This window comes from Ornithorhynchus anatinus, chromosome 13, assembly GCF_004115215.2.
Source record: "Ornithorhynchus anatinus isolate Pmale09 chromosome 13, mOrnAna1.pri.v4, whole genome shotgun sequence".
Lineage (NCBI taxonomy): Eukaryota > Metazoa > Chordata > Mammalia > Monotremata > Ornithorhynchidae > Ornithorhynchus > Ornithorhynchus anatinus.
Window position 1 is genome coordinate 3,660,804 of NC_041740.1, and position 25,687 is coordinate 3,686,490.

A 25,687-nucleotide genomic window follows, 5' to 3' on the forward strand; every position below is an offset into this window, starting at 1 on the left:
CTGTGTAGCTCTTGACCTTGGATCTGCACCATTTATTCACCTCTCCCTCAACCCCACAGCCCTTATGTACACAGTTGTAACAATTTGTTTACAGTCATGTCTGTATTCCCCTCTAGATTGTAAGCTTGTCATGGGCAGGGTACGTGCCTTCCAACTCTGTTATACTCTACTCTCCCAAGAGCTTAGTAGAGTGCTTTGCATACAGAAAGAGCTCAATAAATAGCATTGCCTCACTGAATGATTGTTCGAGCAGGCTCCAGGTCACAGAAATCAACCTGGAGCCTCACCCTCCCACATCCTCCCTTGTTGCTCTCACGTTTGACACATTTTATTATTTGACACGACCTGACCCCTTAAGCACTTGGTATTTGCAATTTTCCCTTCAGGAAGAAATGTTACTTTCACCCATTACAGCACATTTTTGTTAGGATCCAATGAAAAAACATGTTTAATTAAGTCTGTGAGCCCACCCTACATCTCCTATTTGTGCTTGCACAGTTTTCATAATTACTAAGCAATGTTTTTGCAATTTCAAGCTTACACCATAATTTTGACAGAAATTGAACACAGTCCCAAATGCGAAAGGAAATGATACAGCGTTTTAATTTTAAGAAAAAAAGCACTCTTGCTATAAGATGACAGGGTACAGATATGTAAGAAATTGTATCAGCTCTAAAACACAAATCATTTTATACATTATATTTGCATACCTTTCCATGTGTAAGTCCTTCTTATTTCCAACCAACATGATGGGTATTCTATTAAAAAGAAAAAAAACCTTGTTAGAGCAGTGTTTCCACGGCCTACGGCGTTAACGGTGCCATTGAAAAAGAAAGCGGATTGAGAAAATGAAAAGGTGATTTACTTACTGGACTTTTCCCACCATATCCAACAACTTGCCGTGGATAATTTTGATCACTTCAAAGCTACAAAACAGAAAGGATGAAATCACACCTCCGTTTCACAGCATTAACTGTTAGCAAGGAATTTCACAGTTTCGAGATAACTCTTAAGTGATTAAAAAAAAAAATGCATGCTGCCATAAGAGGGGCCATTAACTTCAACCCCATTAGGAGACAAGTCATGCCTTTCGTCGACATGAATCTAACTGAGCGCCGCAAAATTCCACCTGAGGACACAGACTTGTCTTTTCCGGACATTTGGCGTGTGTAGCCTTAAACAATAAAATCCCACCTGATAGCCTCGATTTGTGAACTCTCATCAGAGCAGGAAATTAGCCAGTCCAAATTTTGATATCGAGGGGCACCAAGACTCCCACAGAAAATGTGTGGTTGTGATGCCGAGAGAAAAAAGGAAATGGGAATAGAAGCGGAGGCACTATTCCCTTTTCGGTTTGTGCACGTGTACTGGTGTCCCCTTATGCCCTCGTTCATTCCCTACGTGCTTTGGCTAGCGGGGATGTGGCACTGGGGAACATTCTGACAGCATGCAGCTCTGCGGATCAAGTGTGAATGCCATGTCAGGAGAAATGGTTTTGCTTATTAGCTCGGCGTCAAATACGGTCTTAGCATCACAGCACGATTTTGTCTTAAACTTGATGTTCTTCAGGAAGGCAACCCCGTGCAGTGAACAGTTTACATTCTCCTGAAGTTTAGTGACCCATATCTGGCCCGCACAAGCACACACATACACAAGTTATAGTAAGGAGGTCCTGGCTCAGACAGCAACCACTTGGTGAGACTAAAAGAGCAGTTAAGGTCAGGTCGGGGGGTATGTCACATAGATTCATTGGTGCTTCCCCGTCCCAGCCAATGTCCCATCTTAACCCTCTTTCATTGTGGCCCCAGAGTGTGTGAGTGTAGCCAAAATAGTCTTAACAGGAGAAGGAGTGAGAGGAATGAGACTGGGGGAAAAAAATTCACCAGCCTTCCCCACTTCCAGCCTGCTGCCCACCCGGCCTTAATCATCCCCACCATCATGGCTTCAGACCCCCAGAGGTGATGCTGGACTTACATTCTAGGGAAGATGCAATCATCCCATGCCTCCCCTCTCAGGGTTCAAACAATGTACTTCCCTGTAAAGACTACACCTAATCGCAGCCTGACATTTTTTCGAAACCGGAAAACAAAACACAACCAAAAAAAAAAAAAAAAAGAAAAATGAAAAAACCGTGACTCATCTTTCAAGCTGCTGGCTGTGGCCAGAGGAAACCCTGAACTGTCTACTGGTCCACATTGAGGGGAAACAGGCAGGAGAGAGCTAATTGGCGTAGCACTTCAAAGAAATGTGGTCTCCTGGCCTTGACCAAACCAGGGATTAGCTGCTTGTTCAAGCCTCAACCAAGGGAGGGAGAGGAATCACAAGAGGAACAGATGGGAGGGTGCAAGTCGCAGAGCTGCCGTTTCATTATAATGTGAAACAATACTCCTCAAAGCACGTGAACAAATACCGTATTTTGCAGGGGGCGGGGCTGAATGGAAGAAGGCCCGTGAGAGCAAGCTGGGAAAAACAGGGCCGCAAGCCTCGGAACATAAAGAACAATAGAGCTGACGGGTAGGTGAGCTCCTGTACTAGGATAATGTCAACAGGTACAAATGTCTGGGGAACAACTGTAATAAAAGTCCCTACCACCATAGATGGGAAGGGGGTGGTTGGTGAACAGCCAACAGTCAAGGAAGGTGGGTGGTACTGCTGAGTTCTTTTAAAGGGTCCTCAGCCTCTCTGAAATGCTGCCGGGTGCTCTGGCTTTCTGTTCAGCCTGCACAGTTCTGTTCAGCTGCTCTCTGGGGATTTTGGCTGGGGTCAACAAATGCAAGTTCCAGAATGAACTGCTCCCGTCCACCCCCCAGTCACCACCAGAACTTTGCATCTATGGTGATATCAGAAGGATGACTATGGTCTCATTAGTCAGCTTGCCTCAACACCAGGCTAGAAGATGAAAATTTGATGTTTTGTCATATTGCTGACAAAGAGAAGGCGCATCTCTAGAGGTGTATTGAATACTTGAGGGCTGGAAAAAAATCCTTGGGAGACGGCCAGCTGATTTCCCAAAATCATCAACAGTGGCTAGCACCCTCCCTTAGGGCCAGATATGACGAAGAAACTACGACTTAGGATTTTATTTTTTTTAATGGCTATTCCAACTCTCCCTCAAAACTACCTTGCAAACATCCAACACACCGGGTGAAGCCATATTACATGTGGCCGGTCACGTTTTCTTTTAAAGCAACGCAAACTTTGCCTGTCACCTCCCCTCGTTCTCAGAGGTATTTTGAGTTTAATGAGAAATGCCCATAAAGCTCTCCGACTTAGACAAAAGACGCTACAGCCGCTCAATCTATTATTCACATTTCACTGACTGAGAAACAACACGGAATCTACTTGGCCTAGGCACCTTCCCAAGTCATCGAAGGAGACGGTGTCCCCTCATCAATCCTTGCGTAGTGATTAAACCACCCTGCTTCTCCTGCCTCCTTAGAGGCTTCAGCAATGCAATATCCATACTTTCAAATACAGCTACTCTGTTTCTCAGATCATCCACTGTGAATTTTTACCTTTTCTTCATTTGCGATTAAAACCTCACTGGGAGCAATGGCTGCCCTCGACAATCACTCCCAGTTAAAACTTAGCATGTTCATCGAGTCGTTCAATAAATGGACACATGATGTACTAAGCTGAGCCTTGCATCCCATCCTGTGGATCAGGCAGGGTTTCCGCTGCCCCTCTAAACGAGAGCCCTCACAAAGTATGCTGGGCCTCCGGCTCCTTGGATATGGGAATTTGGGAACCGCCAGCAAGAATGGCCCAGGAGCGACGGGATTGGTGAGGGCCTCGCCAGTACTAGGTTCCACTATCTCATTCGGCCGATTCCTTACTTAACCGCCTAAAAGGGAGGCAAAGGGGCCTGTGAAAGGAACAAAAAACACTTCATTCAACAATAACACATCCCAAACGGTCAGATTTCAAAGAATTCTGGGGGTAAAACATGACTTTCACCGGAAGGACACAGCCACCACACCAAACAGGACAGATGAGGTGGCTGGTCACAAAGCATCAGTTTTCCCGAGCTGCCGGAAACTACCTCGATGTGCTAGTAGCGGTTAACACGTTCCTAATCAACTCTGTAGACAGCAGCTTCTGATACGCGTTCCAGATCGAACGGAAAACACTTTCAGATATTGGCTGGAGTTATCCCTGGGTCTTGACCTACCCTGATACCCTGAACGTCGGTAAGGCTTATTGTTAAAAAGTTTACATTCAAAGAGGTCGGTTTCCAATTAGCCCCACTGAATATCTATTCCTGGTTTTAAAAATCCCTACAAGACTCAAAAGGAGAAAATAGGAAAACAACCAGAAGTGAAAATTACAACTGGAGAAGCAATATTGGATTACGAGAAAAAAACCACCCCAAAACACCAGTTTCCTCAACAGTGCAAAAGCCCCCAAGATCATTTTTCACATTCCCACTGTTTTAATTCCCGATTAACAGATTGTGCTCAACCGGTATTTAGTTCTGTTGTTTCATGAAGGAATGAAAAAAGTGATGAGAAAGGACTTTGTACTAATCCCACCCTTCTAATTAAAATCTCTCAGCAGTAGCTACTTTCTTTTTCCCTTGACAAGTCTCACCTACATGAGGGACAAAAAAATTAACTTATGACTAGGTGGGTCTACACTGTTATCTATAGGCCGGTCTTAGCCTCGAGACTGAAAATGAGCTGTGTGAAATGGAGAGATCTGAGCATGAGAACATGGAGGGATTACCTTTTGATGGATGTAACTGAGTACACAAGAATGTAACCATTAATGTCTATGGAGTACGTCTGAGGAAAGATGGAGTATTCATCCTGGAGGGAAGAGAAACACAATACATTTGAGGGCGTCTCGAAAGCTTCACTATTATGAACCCATCACCTCCGACGATTAACCCGGCTCAACTAAATAATCTAGGTGTCTCTAAGGCAGAACAGCTGAAAGACCGGTCATTAAGGCCAGCATTCCAAGTCTCCCGGGGACAGGGAAGAAGTCTCCTGCCGAAGATGAGCGGCCTCGGATCCGAGACCCTGTGTGAAGGAAGTGGTTTGAGTGGTAGTGATTTGCACAGCGCCCCTTGCACTCTCTTATGTGTGTGGGTGGTGTGTGTGTGAGCAGCGTGGGCAGGGGATGTCTCCTGATGCCAAGTGCCCAAAGGCCTCTTTTCCACTTGAAGCTCATCTTGTGGCTGAATTTGCTGGGACGCTGTGACCTCTACCCATGCAGGCCGGCTCTTTCTCCGGGATTTCTGCCGGGCTGGTCCCCCCGACTTACTGAACGCCCTGGATGCTTCTTCGAGCAGAATCCCCCGGCAGATTGGTCCTACTTGCCAATCCCCTGATTCTGAGAGCCATGCTCTTTCCACTGGACCAAGAGGGCACAGAAGAGGCAAAAGCTTTCATGTCATTTCTGGACACCTCGTTGTCGCTGTTACCTGGGAAGCTTTCATGTTCTAGGTGCACAGTGAGCTTCGACAGGGATGGGATTGGGGAAAGGTTTGTGGGCTGGTTCAGTGTCTCCAACCTCTTGGCAGGGTTACACAAGTGGTTACTTCAAAGCTTCAGTGCCCACTTAAATGCTATGCAACAATTACTTTCCAAGAAAATCCAGGGGGAAACTAATAGGGTCCAGGAATCATTAACCAAATTAACATCTGGCCAGCAGGGAAAGATTATTACCCCATAGGAAGACAGTGAGAGCCAGGTCCAACAGTCACCTTAACACCCCAACCCCTTGAGCTTTTTAATGGTATTTGCTAAGCACTTACTATGTGCCAGCCACTGTACAAGCACTGATAAAGAGCAACCTCACATAGTCCCTGTCCCACCTGGAGTGCCCAGTTTTAATCCCAATTTTACAGAATTGAAGCCCAGAGGATTGAAGTGATTTGCCCAAAGTCATAGAGCAAACAAGTGGTGAAGGTGGGATGAGAGCGCAGGTCCTTCCGATTCCCAGGCCTGTACTCTTACTCCTTTCTGGAAGCAGTCTCAGAGATACCCCAGAGTACTGGTTGATGATTCAACAAGGTTCACAATAGGTTTCCTTGTGGAGGCTTTCCAATCCAAGTATAGGGTTTGTGGCAGGGAACTCCTTCCTCCCAGAAGGGAACATGTTATGAGACAAGACTCCACAACTCCACTCAGAACTAACAGCAATAGGATTTAGGTGCTCGCTTGGTGCACGACACCAGACAAGAAGGACTGGGTTCTATTCCTGGCTCCGCCACTGTCTGCTGAGTGGCCCCGGGCAAGTCAATTCACTTTTCTGGGCCTGTTACCTGATCTGTAAAATGGGGATCAAGACTGTAAGCCCCATGTGGGACGTGGATGGAGTCCAACCTGATTAACCTATATTTACCCCAGTGCTCAGTACAGTGCCCAGCACATAGTTAAGTGCTTAACAAATACCATGAAAAAAAAAAAAGAAAAAAGAAGGGGGGAGAGAGACAGTTCCTGGCCCCCAAGGGGTGGCTCATAATTGAAAGAAATCAGCGATGAGAAAACCCACAACATATACTAGTAGGAGAATCTGGAGCCCTAATTTTCTGTCTCTTGAACACGAGGCTGTGGGTTTGACAAGGAATTCTGGTCTCTCAACAGAGGGAGATCTGGTTAGGCTTCGCTGCTGACCCACCAGCCCCGGAGGTTTGGGGAAAGCCACACCTGCCTGGTCCCCAGAACCGTGAAAGCGCCACCGTGCAGCGGGCCTGCCCATCAGACGCCCACCGAGGCTGCCGAGTCAGGTTGAGGGGGAACGGAGAGGGGAGGAGGCCCACTTAACGAGTAATTTAAATGATGGAACTTTAACACCTATTAAACCTCTTCTCCCACTTTAAAGTGCCCCTGTGTATCCACCCAAACCACTGTTCGGCATGGCCTAGTGGAAAGACCAAGGACCTGGTAGTCAGGAGTTCTAGATTCCCGGCTCCTCCCCGTGTCTCCTGTGGTTCCTTGGAGCAGGTCGCGAAACATCTCTGGGCCTCGGTCTCATCTGTAAAATGGGGATGCAATTCCTTTTCTCCTTCCCCTATTAGACGGTAAGGCTCATGATGGACAGGGACTGTGTCCAACCCTATTATCTTGTATCTGGCCCTAAGTGAGCGCTGAACAAATACAATTATTACCGTTATTTCTACCAGTGTGCTTAGAGAATATGGATCGCAGAATAGCGTTCAACTCAACTGCCTTTTTTTTTTAAAAATGGTATTTGTTAAACACTCACTATATGCCAAGCATGGTACACTAAGCACTCATAATTGTGTTACTTGGTAAGTGTCTCCTGGACACTGTCCTAAGCGCTGCGGTAGATACAAGCTAATCAGGTTGGACACATGGGGGGTGGTGTGATGTTCAGTCATAATTCCCATTTTACAGATGAGGGAACTGAGGCCCAGAGATGTTTAGTGACTTTCTAAGGTCACCAGGCAGACAAGTGGCGGAGCTGGAATTAGAACCCAGGTCCTTCTCACTGCAGGTCTGTGCTCTATCCACTAGGCAACGGAAACTCTTCTAGCCGGAATCCAGCCAATTACGACTGGAGAAGCAGCGTGGCTCAGTGGAAAGAGCACGGGCTTTGGAGTCAGGGCTCATGAGTTCGAATCCCAGCTCTGCCACTTGTCGGCTGTGTGACTGTGAGCAAGTCACTTAACTTCTCTGTGCCTCAGTTCCCTCATCTGTAAAATGGGGATTAAGACTGTGAGCCCCACGTGGGACGACCTGATTCCCCTGTGTCTACCCCAGAGCTTAGAACAGTGCTCGGCACATAGTAAGCGCTTAACAAATACCAACATTATTATTATTATTACGACTATCCTGAGGGGGAAAAAAAGGACGATGCCCGTGGGTATGGCTGAAGAGACCCATCACCATCAGATATGCAATTCCTCCTTGGCGACACAAGTGGCCCCGATCCTACTAGGCGGTCTGCCGTCTTCTGCACCTGCCATCACTTTCAAATCTGCTCCGCCCCCCCCCCCCCCCCCCTTCTGACCAATCACCCCATCAACTGATGGCGCTTACTGAAGTGCTTGCTGGGCACAGGTGCTTAGTATAGTGCGTTGTACTAAGTGCTCACTAAATATGACTCGACTGATCAACTGACTGCAGAGCACTGTGGTAAGCATTCGGGAGAGGACAGTCCGGTAGAGCTGGTTGCCGTGATCCCTGTCCCCCGAGGAGCTTCCTATCTCCAGGCTTCTCCGGGTCTCTGCCCGAACACGGCCCTGCCCCATTGTTCCTCTGGGGCTCCAAAAATGGTCGCTTCTTGCCTCCTCCCAGCTGGCCTTCTCGGAGGTTGCCGGCCTCAGCTCTCCTAACTGCTCGGCAGCCGCTCTTGCCTTCTGAATATTCGGTCTGGTCCCAGACCAATCCCAGAGCTGTCCAGATGACTTCCGAAGGCAGGTGGGCTCTCTGTGACAGGGCCGTGACTCGCCGCCGTTGGAAAGAACGAATCAAGACTGCAGCTTGGCCTTCTGCTAGTAGGAAACTCGGACGTTTTGTGGACTGGCCTCTGCAAATGAGTTCCAAGCCACTGACGTGTCTTCCTGTCTGTGCGGGCCCCGTGGTGTGCATGAGCAGCTCCGGGATACCCGTCTCGAGGATGCGTGGGGATACCCAAGGTCTGTCCACCCAAAGGAGTGTTCTCGGTGGACTGGAAGTGAATCCTGACATTAGCTTCCAGTTCCTACTCCCATCCTCAAGCTGGGCTGCGGGGTCTAGTAGAAAGAACCTGGGCTTGAGAGTCAGCTGTTCTAATCCCAGCTCTGCCACTTGCCTACTGCGAGACTGTGGGTCTCATTTTATTTCTCTTGGCCGCTGTTTCCTCACCTGTAAAATGAGGATTCAATCCCTGTTTCCTCTCCTAATTATTCTAAGTTCCATGTTGGACAAGTACTGGGTCCAATTCGATGAACTACCCCAGTGCTTAGTCCAGTGCTTGGCACACAGTAAACGCTTAAACACCCTAATAATAATAATTATTATTGTTACAGAACTCACTTTACAGGACTGGACAACTATACACCTCTATTACTCTCCTGAGGACTACATTCAACAAGGGGAAAGAACGGCATGGGGTAGGAGGGTGTCTTCCTTCTGTTATGCTCTGCCAAGTGCTAAGGAGCTGCTCTGCCCTCAAAAAAAACCACCACTGCTTGATTGGGAAACAAGACACTTTCAACCCTGCCTCGACTGGCTACCGTCTCCGAGCAGTCAGAGGCTCTTTGCAAGACTTTCTAATTTGCCAATGGTCGGAGGAGCTTTTGTACAGCCTAAAACCACCAGCGAGGTGCCTCCGTGTCATTCCCCACACTTCTAGAATGATTGTTTTCCGAAGATCCCCACTGAAAACACAATTCCCCGCTCTCCCAAGTGCTTAGAACAGTACCTGGCCCACAGTAAGCACTCAGTAAATGCCACTGATTGATTGGTTTTACGAACAAGGTCTCTCTCAGACTCAAAACAATACTTGCATTCAAACAAGTCCTGCAAAGCATCAGTTTATAAACAATCCCCTCAATCTCACATCCCCAAAGTGTGAATTTTACGGAAAACCAATGCCTCCCCAAAACAACAAACTCCTTCTGTGGTGGCAAATCTCAATCAATTAATCAGTGGCATTATTAAGAGCCTATTATATGCAAAGCACTATACTAAGTAAGTTCCTGGGAGAATACAAAGCTACAGAATTAGGAGAATTAGAATTAACGTTCCCTGCCCACAGTGAGCTTACAGTCTACAGGGGGAGACACACGTTACTATAAATACATAATTTACGATCATTTCAATGACAAACTATTTAAATTAATAATGTAGATGAACACTTACTTGCCCAGCTGTGTCTACTAGCTGAAGGTGATATTCTTGTCCATTTACTGTGATCAGTTTTGTAAATGCTGGAGAAAATAAAAAGGAAAGACATATTACTGGGCATTGAAACAGAAAATGGGAGGAAATCAAATTAAAACATTTAAATGATGCTTGGTCTATAGTGAGAAGAACAAAGTACCTACGAATGACAGTACAAACACAAACTTGGAATTCATTTTGCTACCCAAGTGAGGACTGCTCACTCATTTCCAATGTCTGGGTGAACACAATTCAACCGGGTTCTGTTCGTGAAGCAGCGAGGCCTTGTGGAAAGAGCCCAAGTCTGGGAGGGAGAGGACCTGGGTTCTAATCCCTGCCCCGCCATTTGCCTGCTGGGTGAACCTAGGCCCTCAAGTTCCTCAACTGTAAAATGGGGGTAATTAGACTCTGAGCCTCATGTGGGACAGTGCCTGGCACATAGCAAGTACTTAACAAATACACTGATTATAATAATGGTTGAAAATGTGGTTGCCTTGAGCTGACTGTGTCACGGGGTACATTCTCCTGGAGCCTTACATGGTATGAATCAGGAGTGGTTCCAAAAACTCTCGGAATAGGTATTAACCCCCCATTTTACAGATGAGCAAACAGGCCCAGAGAAGTGACGTGACTTACCCAAGATGCAATTGACTTGTAGCCTCAGTACACGGTGGTGACATTTTTTTTTTTTTTTATCACCAGCAAAAGCAAATGGAAAAATTTCCGCCTTAGAGAAATCTTACGATCCATCTCTTTTCTGAACTTTCCAAGTGAAAGGACTTTGACAGACAGTCTTCTTAGGACTATCTTTCTAACTCAGTTGAACATTAAATTTCCATTCCCTTGGGGTTTGGGTGATGAAAATGAATATTAAAGCTACTCTAATACTTTTGAACCAACTAATATTCCTAGCACTTCAGTTAATGAGAGGGCTTTGTGAGTAGAGCCCTGATTCGCTGTAAGATAATGAAGGGTTTTGTCCTTCCAAGCCAAAGCCAACCTCAAAGCTTTTCCCTGGCATGTTTTAGTTTTGGCACAGAAAAGAGCTGTCCACAGACTATTATTTATGTAATTTCTGCTGAATATGCAGTGACAAGTCATCTCAGCCCCTTTAATCAATGAATTCGGGAATTCATATTCATTCTCTCTCTCTCTCTCTCTCTCTCAAAAAGGTATGTTTCATTTAGCAAGTACAAACATACCTTGGGTCCCAGGCATTCAGGGACATAAATCCACCTCACTACACACAGGTATCCAACTAGCTCTAGAGTTCCAGTCTAGCACTAAAGTTAAGAAAATCCCTGCCTTCGTGGGCTGAAATGAAGCTCTCAACAACGAACAGGTGGGTCTTGGAAGTTCTGTGTGAGTGTGCCACGTTTCCAAGGAATTCAAAACATCTCTTCCCGACCCCAAACAGGTAACCAAAGAAGCTATGGAACTGGGGAGGCAGTTTCATTTAGAGATGGGAGGATTCAGGTGTCAGTGAGTCCACTCAAAGGAATCACTGTCCAAAAAGGACCTCTCTGAATGGAGACAATCCAGCGCATCCCTCCAAGATGCTGAAGTAAAAGTTTCACCACCACCAGCCGAAACCTGGTGATGACATAAGCTCTTGTGTCTATTTTGAAGCAAGCAGAGGGATTTATAAATATGATCCAAGATGATCCTGCTGCTCCGAGGTGCTGTAAGAAGCAAAGGAGAAGGCTCTTGTTCTGTCCAATTTGAACGCGTTCCTTGCTAAAGCTGAGAAACCACTCCCATGCTCCGCAAAGAGGGGCTCTGCACTTCAGGCTCTTTAGTGACATACAATTTTACAGCAACTCATTTGCTTCAGATTTTGATTGTTGTCTTTGGAGAACTGGTTTTTCCCCTCAGCAGTCCCATACTGTCCAATATACTGAAGCAGCGGGGCCCAGTGGTATAAGAGCCTAGGGCAGAGAGTCAGCGGACCTGGGTCCTAATCCCGGCTCTGCCGCTTGTCTGCTCTGTGAACCTGGGCAAATCACTTCTCCGGGCCTGTTTGCTCATCCGGAAAAGGGGGATTTAAAACCTGTTCTCCTATGGTCTCCAAAGACAACTGTGATTATCACAATCACACAGTGATTGTGTCCAACATGATCATCTTGTATTTACCCCTGTTTTTAGCATATAGTAAGCACTTAACTACTATTATTGCTATGAATATTATTAGTGAAGTAACACAGCAGTAAAATGACTTGCCTAAAGCCCTCCCATTAAGCCAGGGAATGGGCAATCCAGGATCAGAACGGGCAAACAAGGGACCTGCAAATCTTTCAAGATGTAGACCCAGGGGGATGGAAGGGAAAAAAGTTCCGGGGTGGGGGGGAGGTGAGGGAGGTGTCCCATCTAACTAAGGAAGGGGAAGAGTTTCAACTTTCACTTTTGGGGGGGATGGGGCAGGAAGGAGGAGCCGGGGGGATTGCAACTCCTCCCGTTTCCAATCATGCCAGCACCCACATGCCACCTCCTGCCGGTCTAAAAATGGCCCAAGGAAGCACCCTTTTGGGTGTGGGCACTTTGGGATGGGACAGAAAACATGGCTTAGTGGAAAGGCCATGGCCTGAGAGTTTTAAGGCCCTTAATCTGAAAAGCTGCGTGACCTTGTGGAGAGAGAAGTATTTAATCATTTGTAAAATTTGACTCTGAACTGCTTACAAGTGAGGTCATACAGCATTTCTTCCTTGGCGGGAAGCCACTTAGAAAGGGCCAGACAGCAAGGAGCAGACAAATCAGTTCATTTAGTCTGTTTTCCTCAACCGGAGTTAAACAGAGTTCCCGACTTGTTGCGGAAGAGTCAAGGGCTAGGGAAAAGTCAAACAAAAGAACAAGCGGGGACCGTGAATGGAAGTCAGGGGCTCTAAATCCTTTCTTGCCTGGGGAAACAGGAAAGAGATTTCCAGAATTAGAATGAAGCAGCATGGCCTAGTGGAAAAAGTCCAGGCCGCAAAGTCTGAAGGATCTGGGTTCTAATCCCGGATCCACCACTTGTCTGCCATGTGGCCTTGGGCAAGTCACTTCACTTCTCTGGGCCTCCGTTAAAATGGGGATTAAGACTGTGGCAAGACTGTGGTTGGTTGGACTGTGACCAACCTGATTAACTTGGATCTACTTCAGCCCCTAATACAGTGCCTGGCACATAGCGCTTAATGGATACCAAAAAACAAAATAAAAACATCATTTCTGACTTCTAGTAACCCTAACTAAATTTTCAAGACATTCGGAAAAGTCGCAGCTACAGCTCCATCTCCAGAGAGGTTGGATTACCGCACTCTATTACTGAAAGCTTCTTGTGGGCAAGGCACAGTTCTACTAACTTTGTTGGACTGTCCTCTCCCAAGCACTTAGTACAGTGCTCTGCACCCAGCAAGCGCTCAAATACCAGTTAATGACTGATTACATTTATTAAGCATCAAGAGACCCAGCCAAGGAGGCTTAACTACTTCTCATACAGTCCTTGTGAGCAGGGATCATGTCTACCTACTCTACTGTATCACAGTTGCCCAAGCGTACAGAACTCTCTATAAATATCATAGCACTGATTGAGAAATTCCCAAAGCTAGCTTAGAGAGCTAGCTTTCACTTGCTTAGAGAGTCTCACAGGACTAACAGCACACGTTGAACCCCGCCAGCATCCTCAGAGCAGAACACTGGACTAAGCGCTTGGAAGGCGACAATACAACAGAGCTGGTAAACCCACTCACCGCCCACGATGAGGTCTCAGTCTGGGGGGGAGATAGACATTAATATTTAGACACAATTTATACTCGATAACGTATAAATACGTACGTGAATGCTGTAAGGCTAAAGGTGGGGGAATGTCAAATGCCCAGAAGCCACAGGTCAGATGCCACAGATGGGAGAGGGAGCTGGGGGCTTAATTGGTGGGAAGTAGACGAGAAAGAAACGAGGAGCTGCCTGGGATTGACCATTCTAGTAGCTGGACCTAAACAAAGTGGCACTCGCTCTCCGGTGGGATCGCATTCAAGTCCAAAACGCATTCAATCAGTGGTATTTATTGAGCGCTTACTGTGTGCAGAGCACTGTACTAAGTGCTTGGGAGAGGACAATATAACAGAGATGGCAGACACGTTCCCTGCTCTCAGCGGTGAAGAGGTTCACGGTTCCGGCCTGAAAACCACTGCTCTGACCTTTGGCCCTGATCTTCAAAAGCCGTGGCTAAATGTCCAGGTCAACCCTGGTTCTGAATCAAACAGTAGCACATAGAGAATGCTAGGGCAGCTGGGAGGTTCATGTGAACCCCCTTCTCAGGCCACTCCAGTTTGGTGTCTGGTGGGGCAACTGTGGGAACAGAATAACTAGGGATCATTTCTAGTTTCTCCAAGATGCTCTGGAAGGTTGTGGGTTGCGATGTTATTCTTTCCTTTTTTTAAATCTAGGTTTTTGGATCCCGAACCTGTTATTTGAGTCACTCACACAGAGAAGATAGCTGATGCCCTTTCCCTCCTTGACCTTTATTGTTCGGATCAGTCAGAAGGAAGGAAATCACTAAGCGATGTTATGGCTTCTGACCATTTTATATCGGGAGAGTTTAAAGAACAAAACAAAAACACCACCACCATGATCGTAACCATTTTGGAGGGGAAATGCTTCAGGCAGAGGTCAGGTACACAGTTGACAGTTAAGGTAAAAACATGATTGGAAAAGAAGACACTTTGACAGTAGATGGTTTACACTATAGAATCAAGGGGCACAGATTCATCTTGCAAATGCCCCGGGAGAGATAAAGTGCCTGCCATTTACATAAACATTGTTACTCAGCACTTCTCTATAGTGAGGCTGGCCTAACTTCAACTGGGTTTAACAATAATAATAGTAACAATAATGATGATATTTTTGAAGTGCTTGCAGTATGCCAAGCACTGTGTCACTTGTTTTGGTACATCTGGGATAATCGGGTTGGACACAGTCCCTGTCCTACACAGGGCTCTCAACCTAAAATATCCCAATCTGCACCGTCACTTCAAAAGAATGAGTCCAGGTGACACTTCTTTTTTATTTCTTTTAAATGGTATTTGCTAAGTACTTATCATGTTGCCAGGCACCATACTAAGCGCTGAGGAAGACATGAGCTATTCAGGTTGAACATAGTCCTTGTCTCACTGGGGCTCGCAGTCTTAAATTCCCATTTTACAGGAAACTGAGGCCCAAAGAAGTGAAGTGACTTGCCCAAAGTCACAGAACAGATAAGTGGCGGAGCCAGGATTAGAACCCATGTCCTTCTGAGTCCCCAGCCCAGGCTCTTTCCACTAGGCCACATTGCTTCTCACATACACCGCTTTCAAGTCCACACCCAACTTCGTTCACGACCCTGACAGAGCCAGGTGAAAATAATTATAGCAGTCTCCATCTATTGGGTTTTTCTGTGGCTGCTTGCAGGTTTAATATTCCTTAGCTGACTGCACTGATGTGTTTAAGCACCCCCACATGCCAAGATGTACCTTCAAAAATGAAAATGCATCCCACACAAGATTTTAATGAATTCAAGCGCACAGACTGGTAAGAACCAACAAGTTTCACAACTGAAACCAGCAGCGAATCAAGATTTTTATGAACCTAACAAAACCCCATTGAGGTTAGCAAAATTTTCTATTAAAAGCATCAGACAATTTCCACCCAATCTTACTTTGATCCAGTACTAAGCCCTTCAGACACTGTGGGAGGACCAGCTAAACCGAGTCAGCCAGCAATTTCTGTTTATTACCAGAGAACTAGGCATCTGTTTGAGAACTTGCTACCCAGCCTTGAAACTGCCCCTCTATGACCACCTTAAAGTGAGAGGCAAAAAACGAGAGGGTCTCTTACACAACGGTAGAACATCCAAGAAAATGAACCACACTTATTACCAGTTCCTTGTCCGCTCTCGGTTATAGATCAATGGTTTTGGAGCTCTCACTGTGCGTCCAGAGTGAAGCCTCATTTTCATCCCACTGGCTTCACGCTTCTACTTTTTTTAAAATCAGTTTCTAGCCAGGATATCTGTCTCTCCAAAAGGCAGAGAGATGGACACAGAAGCAGAGGGAATGGATGAGTCAAATCCACCACCAAATTATTTATTGACTGAAGGGGCAGGGAATGTGCCTTGGACTTGAGATTTTTTTTTTAAATGGTATTTGTTAAGCGCTGTGTGTCAAGCACTCTTCTAAGCGCTGGGGTAGATGCAAGTTTGTCAGGTTGGACAGAGTCTCTGTCCCACGTGGGGCCCACAGTCTAAGTAGAAGGGATTAGGATTTAAGCCCCATTTTACAGTTGAGGAAACTGAGTCACAGAAAGTTAAGTGACTTGCCCGAGATCACACAAGCAAGCAAATGATAGAGCCAACATTAGAATCCAGGTCCTCTGGCTCCCAGGCCCAAACTCTTTCTACTAGGCCACATTACTTGTCTTCTGCTGCAATTGGAGAGTTTACTACAGACCTTGCATTCAGCAGGTGTTCAATAAAAACCACCACCAGGAAAACCCCCAGTTTAAGAACAAAACAGAAGTAGCCAATGCTTGTAGGCAGGGAACATGTCTACCAACTTTGTTATATCGTACGCTTAACAAATACAATTATTATTATTACTCTCGCAAACATTCACCACAGTACTCTGTACACTGTAAGTGCTCCATAAATCCCATTGATTAATTGATTGTTTCCCGTTCAAGCATAGTAAGCACTTAACCAATTCCTTTAAGCTTGAGGTCATCAGTCACTGTACTAAATGCTGGGGTTGATAGGGGAGAATCAGGTTGGACGCAGACCTCGTCCTATATGGGACTCAGTCAATCTCCCTTTTACAGATGAGGGAACTGAAGCCCAGAGAAGTGAAGTGATTTACCCGTGGTCACAGAGGAGACAGGGGACATTTTGACTCCCAGGCTCTATCCATTAGGCTACACTGTTTCTGTTCCCTCAAAGCAGAATCGTCCTATTGCTGGGTTTGTTTGTGTTTATTTTAAACTACTTTAAAGGGCTCCAGAAGAAGCTGTGTGGTCTTCCTAGGAAGGACCTGATTCATTCAATCATATTTATTGAGCACTTACTATGTGCAGAGCACTGTACTAAGCGCTTGGAATGTACAATTGGGCAACAGATAAAGACAATCCCTGCCCAATAATGGGCTTACAGTATTATTACGGCATTTGTTAAGTGCTTAACTTTGTGCCAGGCACTGTTCTAAGCGCTGGTTTAAATACAAGGTTGGACACAGTCTCTGCCCCACATGGGACTCACAGTCTGGGCAGGAGGGAACAGAATGGCCTAGCGGCTACGGCACAGGCTGGGGAGTCAGAAGAACCTGGGTTCTAATCCAAGCTCCACCACTTGTTTTCTGGGTTACTTTGGACAAGGCACTTCACTTCTCTGGGCCTCGGTTCCCTCATGTGCAAAAGGGGGATTGAGACTTGGAGCCCCATGTGGGACATGAACTAAGTCCACCCTAATTCGCTTAGTGTTTGGTACAGTGCCTGGCACATAATATGTGCCTAACAAATACCATAAAAAAAAATTGGAGGACATATTCATTTAACTGGTCTGCTGGAAGGGGGAAGGGAGAACCTTTGCGCAGAACATTAAAAATGCAGGTGGTCTCAGCTGTCGGGGAACACCTGCTTCTTTCAGCCAAGCAGACAGGCTGGCTGGGTTCTCGTGCTCCATTTTGAATCGTGCTAGTGTCTGCAGGAAGCGGCCTGGATTTCTCGAGCAGTCAACTGTACTGCAGAGGGATGGGCTGAAGCCGTGCTTCAGGGAAAACCTGCAAGCCTTTCTCTGGGTGACCAGGAGAACCTGCTAACAGCCTGGGCAGGTTCTGGAAGCCAGGACCTGTCCAAAGCTCCTCCAAAAGGCCTTCCTCAAATAATACCTCATTTCTTCTTCTCCCGCAACCTTGTGAGCCATCCTAGTGCTTGGGTTTGCTCCCTTTATCCACCCTTGCCTGAGACCCGCAGCACTTCCGTACATATCTGAATCCCTATCTTACGTCCCTCTAGACTGTAAGCTCGTTATGGGCAGGGAACGGGTCTGCTAATTCTGCTGTATCGTATTCTCCCAAGCGTTCAGTACGGTGCTCTGCACATAAGTGCTCAATAAATACCACTGACTGATATTAATGTCTGCCTCCCCATCTAGACTGGAAGCTCACTGTGGGCAGGAAACATGTCTCCCAATTCTGTTATATTGTATTCTCCAGAGTGCTTAGTATAGTGCCCTGCATACAGTAAGCACTCCATAAATACCACTGATTGATTGACTGTTCCCTATTCAAAATGGCCTGGATGGCACGACTGGGAAGTGCTCTACACATAGTAAGCATTCAGTACATATTGCACGTGTGTAAGCTAGACCTTAAGTTCACTGTGGGCGAGGAACATGACCACCAACTCGGTTACATCCTACTCCGGCAAGCGCTTAGTAAAGTGCTCTGTGCACAGTAAGCGGTCCATAATGTGACTGATGGACGGACTGATCTCCACGTCCCTCAACCTCCTGGTCCCCCAGGCCTCTACCTCCCTCCCCCAGCTCAAACAGGCCGCCTCTTCCATTGAATCCACATAGTTTCTCCAGTAATCAGAATCAACCACTCAATGATATTTACTGAGCGCTTACTGTGTGCTGAGTGCTAAGCGCTTGGGAGAGCGCAATATAACCAAATTGGGAATTACGTTGGCTGCCCACAGTGAGTTAGAACTGAGCAGGGCTTAAACCACTGCCCTAAAAATTGCTGATGGGATATGATCAGGGCAAGCGGCAGAGTACTTTGGCAGGGCTCCGAGATACACAGGAGGGAAGAAGTGGAGTTAGAAGACAGTTGGCGAGGTAGGGGAAGAGGCTGATGGAAGAAAGAGCAGCAAAATTTTAGCATAAACTGGATCACAATGGATCTTGCTGTTTTTGATTCTCCTTGTCCTTCTGAGTTTCTTACTTGGGATAGTCTCACAAGTAAATTCTGAGGCCTTGTACTCTACCAAGCACTTGGTACAGTGCTCTGCACATAGTATGTACTCAGTAAATACCACTGATTGGTTGAATACTGCAAATTCAGCAGAAAAAGGCCAAAGAAAATCACGCAACTAGCAACTGGGGGATTTTCTGGACAAATCTTCGACCATTGTCATACTGTTCTGCCAAATGCTATGTAGAAATACACAAGTAAAGGGGGGGTTGGGGGAATATGATCAAATAGCATATTGGTGTGTCATAACTGGGGAATGATGTAAAATAAAGCCTCCACAGTCTTTACCTTTTGAGTAGACGGTAAAGTATGTAATTTAGACATAAATTAACCTCAGTGCCTGTCATAACTAACATTTTCCCTTCTTTCCCTTGCTTTTGACCCATCATTTTCCTTTAGCGACGTCTAATTACACATCCATTCCACCTCTCCATCTGACTCAATTTTCAACTGCGTACCACATGTATGCAATTATAAAGCTTCTTAAAGGACAGATTTTTACTATGAAAGCTGGATTCTTCTCTTCTGCAATAAAGACTCCCAAATGATCCTTTTCTGTGTAACAATTCAAAAATTCTCAGTAGAGGCTAAGTATTAAGAACTGGGAAATACCCGAGCCCTTTAATGGTTACGTTCTGACTTCCCTACCTGAGAAAGCCAACTGCGTGTCAAATCATGAATATTAATTCATTTTTCCAATGAAGTCTTTGTGGCTGCTTCAAAGAACGAAGAAGCTGGCCACACACAAAAAAACCCATAAAGGTAGATCTCACAGCCTTCAGCTGGATAGTGGCCTTTGCCACTTGTCTGCTGTGTGTCACTGTGCCTCAGTTCCCTCACCTGTAAAATGGGGATTAAGACTGTGAGCCCCATATTGGACATGGACCATGTTCAAACCCATTAGCTGTATCTACCCGAGCCCTTAATACAGTGACTGACACAGAAAAAGCGCTCAGAACAGTGCTTTGCACATAGCAAGCGCTTAACAAATGCCATCGTAATAATAAGTGTTTAAATACCATGGGGGGAAAGAAAAGATAGTGAATATCGGAATGAACAACTGGATCTGCTTAGTTTTCGTGGTTGGAAGAAGAGATTGGAGACTATCTTCTCCGGTCAATCTTCAAAGCTGCAAATGCTTCTTGCTACAAGATGGTAAATGGACTGAAAAACAGTCAAGATCCAGGGCAATTTATGTCGAGTCGACGGCACCAATCTGCTGGGGGGCCCCCGGTAATCTGAACCACGGGTGGCCTGAAGGAGGACTGAAGGGGGGCTGGGCTGGGCACGGCACAAATTCCAGGTCCCTTCCTCCAGTTTCCAATGACTATTTCACTTTATTTCCATCTTCAGTTTATGGGGCCAAGTTTTGGGCTCTATTCTGGGGTCACAGCCACCAAGAGATAGAAGGAGGAGGGGAAGAACACCGGCACTCAGCCAGTTTGCTCCTTCCTGGAGACATTCTGGCTCAAGTTCCTGCCAAACTGACCTAGCGTGGCCACTTGGGTTTTGCCTCTACATGTGCCTCCTTTCCCTCCAAACAGCCCTGATAAACCCTGTAAGGGGTCTTAAAATTTAAAACCATAAAACCAATCATCACCACTACACCAACCGAGGAAGACATTTCCCCTCCCTGGCCCCACACAGTTTCCCTTATCCCAACATTTTATCAGGCTGTGCTTCCAGCCATCTCATATTCTTCTTACACCAAATAAAAAGGGAAATCCAAAGAGAGGGACAATTGTGCTGTGCCTGTTTTCTGTCCGTTGCCTGATTTCTACTTGTCCCACACTGAGTTCTCTTGGGCCCCAGGCACATGCCGCTCACTTTCATCATGTGCCAATGATATCTAAACGTGCTCTCAAACCCCTGTGGTCGACCCAATTAAAGGACAATAAAAAGACAATTTTTTGCTTCAGGATCGAGTGTTTTTAAAAACATTAAGCAAGCTTTTTTTTTTTTTTAAACTGGCACCTGGTGAATGCATCCAGGTTAGTCACTGAGTAAACAAATGACTATCGTAGGCTCCATCTAAGAAACTAAATTCCCGCCTAAGCACCTTCCACTTTTCATCTCACCGCTTCTCGTTGGGAAACCTGTCCCTTACTTTCCGCCATGCAGCTTGACACATTTGCCAAAAGGGAATCCAGGCGTTCTATTCTGACTTTCACGGATTACCCAACCTTCCCTATTAACCCCACTACCCCTGCTAACTGCTGAGTATTCCTCTGCATCTCTGAATGAGAAGTAGCATGGCCTAGTGGAGGCCGGACCTGGGAATCCAAAGGAACTAGGTTCTAATCTAATCCTTCAGCTTTCTGCGGTATGACCTTGGGCAAGTCACTTTGCTTCTCTGGGCTTCAGTTCCCTCTTCTGTAAAATGGGGATTAAGACTGTGAGCCCCATGTGGGACATGGACTGGGTCCAACCTGATTAGCTTGGGGAAGAAACAGGCGGGACATTAATATCCCTCCAACTGCCTCTCACCTTCCGAGTTTGGCATCTCTGAGTTTTCTGGGTTTTGGAGGGGAAGGTGGGGAGAGGGCCAAGACAGAGTATCGGCCTTCATTATCTCCCACACCTTGTGCAACATGCAGCCCCAGCCCAGAAGGCTTTCAAGCCTCGGGGGAGGGGGGGGGTGGGGGGATGGGGGGGGAGGGAGGAGAGACCAGGTGAAGAGCAGCATTCTCCATCACTGATCTCGGGGCTGACGTGGTTTTAAGGTCCAGACCCGGAGATAGAAACAGAGAGGAAGACAAAGAGAGACAGAGTCTGAGAGAGAGAGACCAAGAGAGAGAAAGGGAGAGGCACAGAATCAGGGGGTCTAAATGAATACCCCATTCAGTCAAAGCATCCTCTCGACACAATGGCTATTTTTAGGCTCCGGCACAAGGAGAAACGCTTCTCCGTTTAGAGATAAGCACTTTGGATGAGCCGCTTTCAACAACCAGCACGACTTACTGTTTTCTATGGTTGGATCGTAGGAGTCCACAAACTGGCCTTCGACAAACTGAATCGTCAACGAGGATTTCCCTAGAAAGGAAGGGAACACAATCGTTAGGGAAGGAGGAAAGACTTCGCGCATTCAAGCAGGAAGAGAAAGTAGTAAACTCCTGGGCTGCGTTAAGTAAATTCTCTGAAGCCAGAGAAGGGGACGACAGAGCCGCTAGAAAGCGGACTATTCATATTCAGAGAACAACTCATTCGTGAAAACGTTTTGTTTAGGCTTCGTTTCTCCAAGTACAGTAAAGCTTTCTTCAGTAGGGCTGCTGTTTGTCTGGGAATGCTGATACCCAGGCTTGGCCCTGTAATTACTACTTGAAACAAAAGTGAACTTTTCCATCTAAATCTCGTCAACGTTCACACTCTGGGGATTTTAAAACTTGTTTTTAACTCTCTTGGAAAAACACAAGCAGCGGGGCTTAGTGGAACGGGCATGGGCCTGGGAGTCAGAGGACCTGGGTTGTAATTCTGGCTCTGCTTCTTGCCTGCTGTGTGACTTTGGGCAAGACATTTCACTTCTCTGGGCCTCAGGTACTTCATCTGTAAAAATGGGGATTAAATCCGACTCCCTCCAATTTAGTGAGCACATGGCACAAATCCCAAGGTGGCTTCCTCAAGGTCCGGTATACAGCCTAGTTGGCTGAAACTGGCTGAAGTAGTTTGCTGGGCCTTAGCTACCTTATCTGTAAAATGGGGATTAAGACTGGGAGCCCCATATGAGACAGGGACTCTGTCCAACCTGATCAACCTGTATCTACCCCAGCATGTAGTACAGTGCCTGGTACATGGTAAGCCCTCAACAAATACGCTAAAAACCCCGCTCCAAGATCTGAGGGACTGAGACTCCTGCTGCTCTTTGCCCTCCCTGGGGATCCCCAGGACCTTTTCTTTAACAGGATAGCTATACTATGAGGAGTTGGGCGGGGGAGGGAAAGATTTTTTAACGCCACACCCCACAATATGACACAAGTCTACTGGTTTACTTGCTAATAATGGCCTCAATTAGGATCTCCCTCCAGATGAAGCATCCAAGAACTGGGTGACGAATTTCTTTAAGCTTTTACCTCAGAGCATCCTGCGTGACAACATCCAAACTCCACTGAGGCCAAACCTTGTGACATCACAGGCTCTCCCTATGTGGGACGGACAGAGTGCTGTCCAGCGAGTGAGTCATTTGAGGAGAGAGACTTCCAGAAGCTGGTACTACAGCTGGTTCCCGTGGATCCCCCCCCCCCCCGCCACCACCGCTTCCTGCTACTTGTGTGCCTCCACCCCCACCTCCAAATCCAGCTGCTTCTATCCACACAACATCAAGGACTGCAGAAAGTGCAAACAGAAGGGGGGCAGGGGGCAGGGGCGGGAGCCAAACCATGGAAGATAGAGGGGGAGGGGGAGGAAGGGATGATGGAGGAGCAAGGTGAGGAGACAAAATAGGAGGCATGGAGGCATTTGTTAAAGCCCTTACTCTATGCCAAACACCGTCCTCAGTGCTGGGGTAGATACAAGACTGCCAGGTGGGACATAATCCCTGACTCATCAGGACCTCAAAGTGAGTGTGTGTGGTTGGGGGGTGGGTAATAGGGATTTTTATCCTCATTTTACAGATGAGAAAACTAAGGCACGGAGACATTACGTGACTTGCCCAAAGTCACTCAGCACGGGCAAGTGGCAGAAGCGGAATTAGAACCCATGAAGTCTTAATCCCCATTTTGCGGATGAAGGAATTGAGGCGCAGAAAGTGAAGTCACTTGCCCAAGGTCACACAGCAGACCAGTAGCGGAGCCTTGATGAGTCCTTCTGACTTCCAGCCCCGGGCTCCATCCACTAGGCCAAGCTGCGTCCATCCTCCTTTATGCTTTAACGCTACATGGTTAAGGATCACCAGAAGGCCAGAATGTTTCCATCTCAAAGAAGGGCACCTGGTAAACATGCTGGCCACTCTGATGAACATTAAACATTCCCTTTGGTCTTTGAGGGATCAAAGTTTTGAAACCCTTTCCTGTCATTTCCTTGATATGCTTCAGGAACAGATCCGTCTCTCGGGGGACTTAATTATCAAAGCCCCCCAAGAATCTACCGAGACGGCCATACATCTCATTTCAGATGACAAAAAGGGCAACACTTCCTAGTTAAGGGGAAGAAAGTGAACATCTGCTTTCTGATAATCCTTAGGCATTAGCACTCATGTTCAAAAGATTAAACCTATTGCAGAAAAACGCATGCATGCTCCCCCACCCCACCTCCCGGCCCCAGTCCAGCTCTGGACAAGCTCTTTTTTCTGAGCCCTACTGGGGAACTAGCTTGACTCCATCTTAAAATGTCCAAATGTCTGCTCCCACGTGGGACAGGGGTCGGAGTCAATCTGATTACCTTCAACCTACCCCCAGCGCTGGGTACAGTGTCTGGCACAAGGTAAGCACTTAAGTTCCACCGAGTGACTGACTGAACATACTACTGATTTGTAAAAAGGAGGAGAAAAAATGAACAGTAGAGAGGCTGCTTCCCCATTCAGTCTTTGCAGACGTGCTTTAGATATGTGACCCTATAAAGAGATCAGACTCAAGTCCAAAAAGGGCCGAGAGTCGATAAAGCGCTGGGATTTTCGAGGGGCTGATTCGGTTCTGCTGGAATGGTGGCAGCTTTGGTCCGCAGAAATGGACCACTGCTTGACGTCAACACTTCCGACGTGGGAGAAGTGGGCACTGACGACAGCTGTGTTGTTCACAACTTTACCAGCCCACCTTTGCCATCATTTTGGAAACAATTACCCCGTTTCACCGGGTGGGCCCTCGGAATCCAGCGACCAACTCACCCACTGGAGGGAGTAGACTGCTAAGAGGCCTGAAAAGGATCCATAGAAAGTCATTTTTTAAAAAAAGGTTCTGGCTACGAAAGCTGTGCTTTCAAAGCCATTCCCTTCAAGTTAAAGCATTCACACCCATATATGTTGGGGGGGTGTGGTGGGGGGAGGGGAGAGGGAGGTGCTCGCTAGACAGAGCTAAGAGCCTCTGGCTGCATCGTTTTGGCAGAAAGGGCTGGCATTCCTTGGTGGCTTCTCCAATTCGGCATTGCCGGCTTGAGAAAAGCTGCCGCTTGCTCTCCATATTTCCCTATGTATATCCGGCACTCACAACCGCCCCCCCGTTCCAAAAAAAAAACAACTACAAGTTTTACTCCTTATTCAGTTTTAAAGAACACTTACGCTGCAATCCGCTAGACTCTCTGGAAAGTGAGTCAGTGCTCGAGGAGACTATCAGCATCTGAAAATTGCACTGGGTTACATTTCAACAAGCTCCGGAGAAAGGTGAAGTAAGGACATGGCTAAGAGCTGATGTAAACGAGCCTCAGGTTCCTGAGAGCTAGTGAGCTGGTGGGGGTCGGGGCTGCCGGCTGTCTCAACGCTCGTTACACAGCGCAGGGCCTGGGAATCAGAAGAACCTTGGTTCTAATCCTGCCCCGCCACTTGTCTGCTGTGTGACCTTGGGCAAGTCAATCAATCAACTGCACGTGCAGAGCACTGTACTAAGCGCTTGGGAGAGTACAATAAAACAGTGTTGGTAGACACATTCCCTGCCCATCACAAGCTCACAGCACTTCATTTCTCTGGGCCTCTGTTGACGAATCTGCAAAATGGGGAGGAAGACTGTGAACCCCAAGTGGGACGTAGACTGTGTCCAACCTAAATAGCTTGGATCTACCCCAGCGCTTAGTGTAGTGCCTGGCATATAGATAGCGCTTACAAAACCATTAAAAAGAGGAAAAATGACCCGGAGCCTGGGATCAAGATAGAGCATCTCCCAGTATCTGTTTGCTCGTCACTTTTGGATTTGTGTGGCAAGTGGGGACTGCCTTCGATTCGCCCCGAATCGAGAT

General features: G+C 46.8%; 1 protein-coding gene across 1 annotated transcript in view; it reads right to left on the minus strand.

Moving 5' to 3' along the window:
- The window catches only part of RHEB (Ras homolog, mTORC1 binding), a 50,190-nt gene that overhangs the window by 9,097 nt on the left and 15,406 nt on the right, over positions 1-25,687 (minus strand). The window contains exons 2-6 of the mRNA XM_029077823.1: positions 21,773-21,844; positions 9,819-9,886; positions 4,726-4,808; positions 870-926; positions 711-758 (exon numbers count right to left, since the gene is read on the minus strand). Coding sequence (XP_028933656.1) covers positions 711-758; positions 870-926; positions 4,726-4,808; positions 9,819-9,886; positions 21,773-21,844 — 328 coding nt within the window. The remainder of the gene's footprint in view (positions 1-710; positions 759-869; positions 927-4,725; positions 4,809-9,818; positions 9,887-21,772; positions 21,845-25,687) is intronic.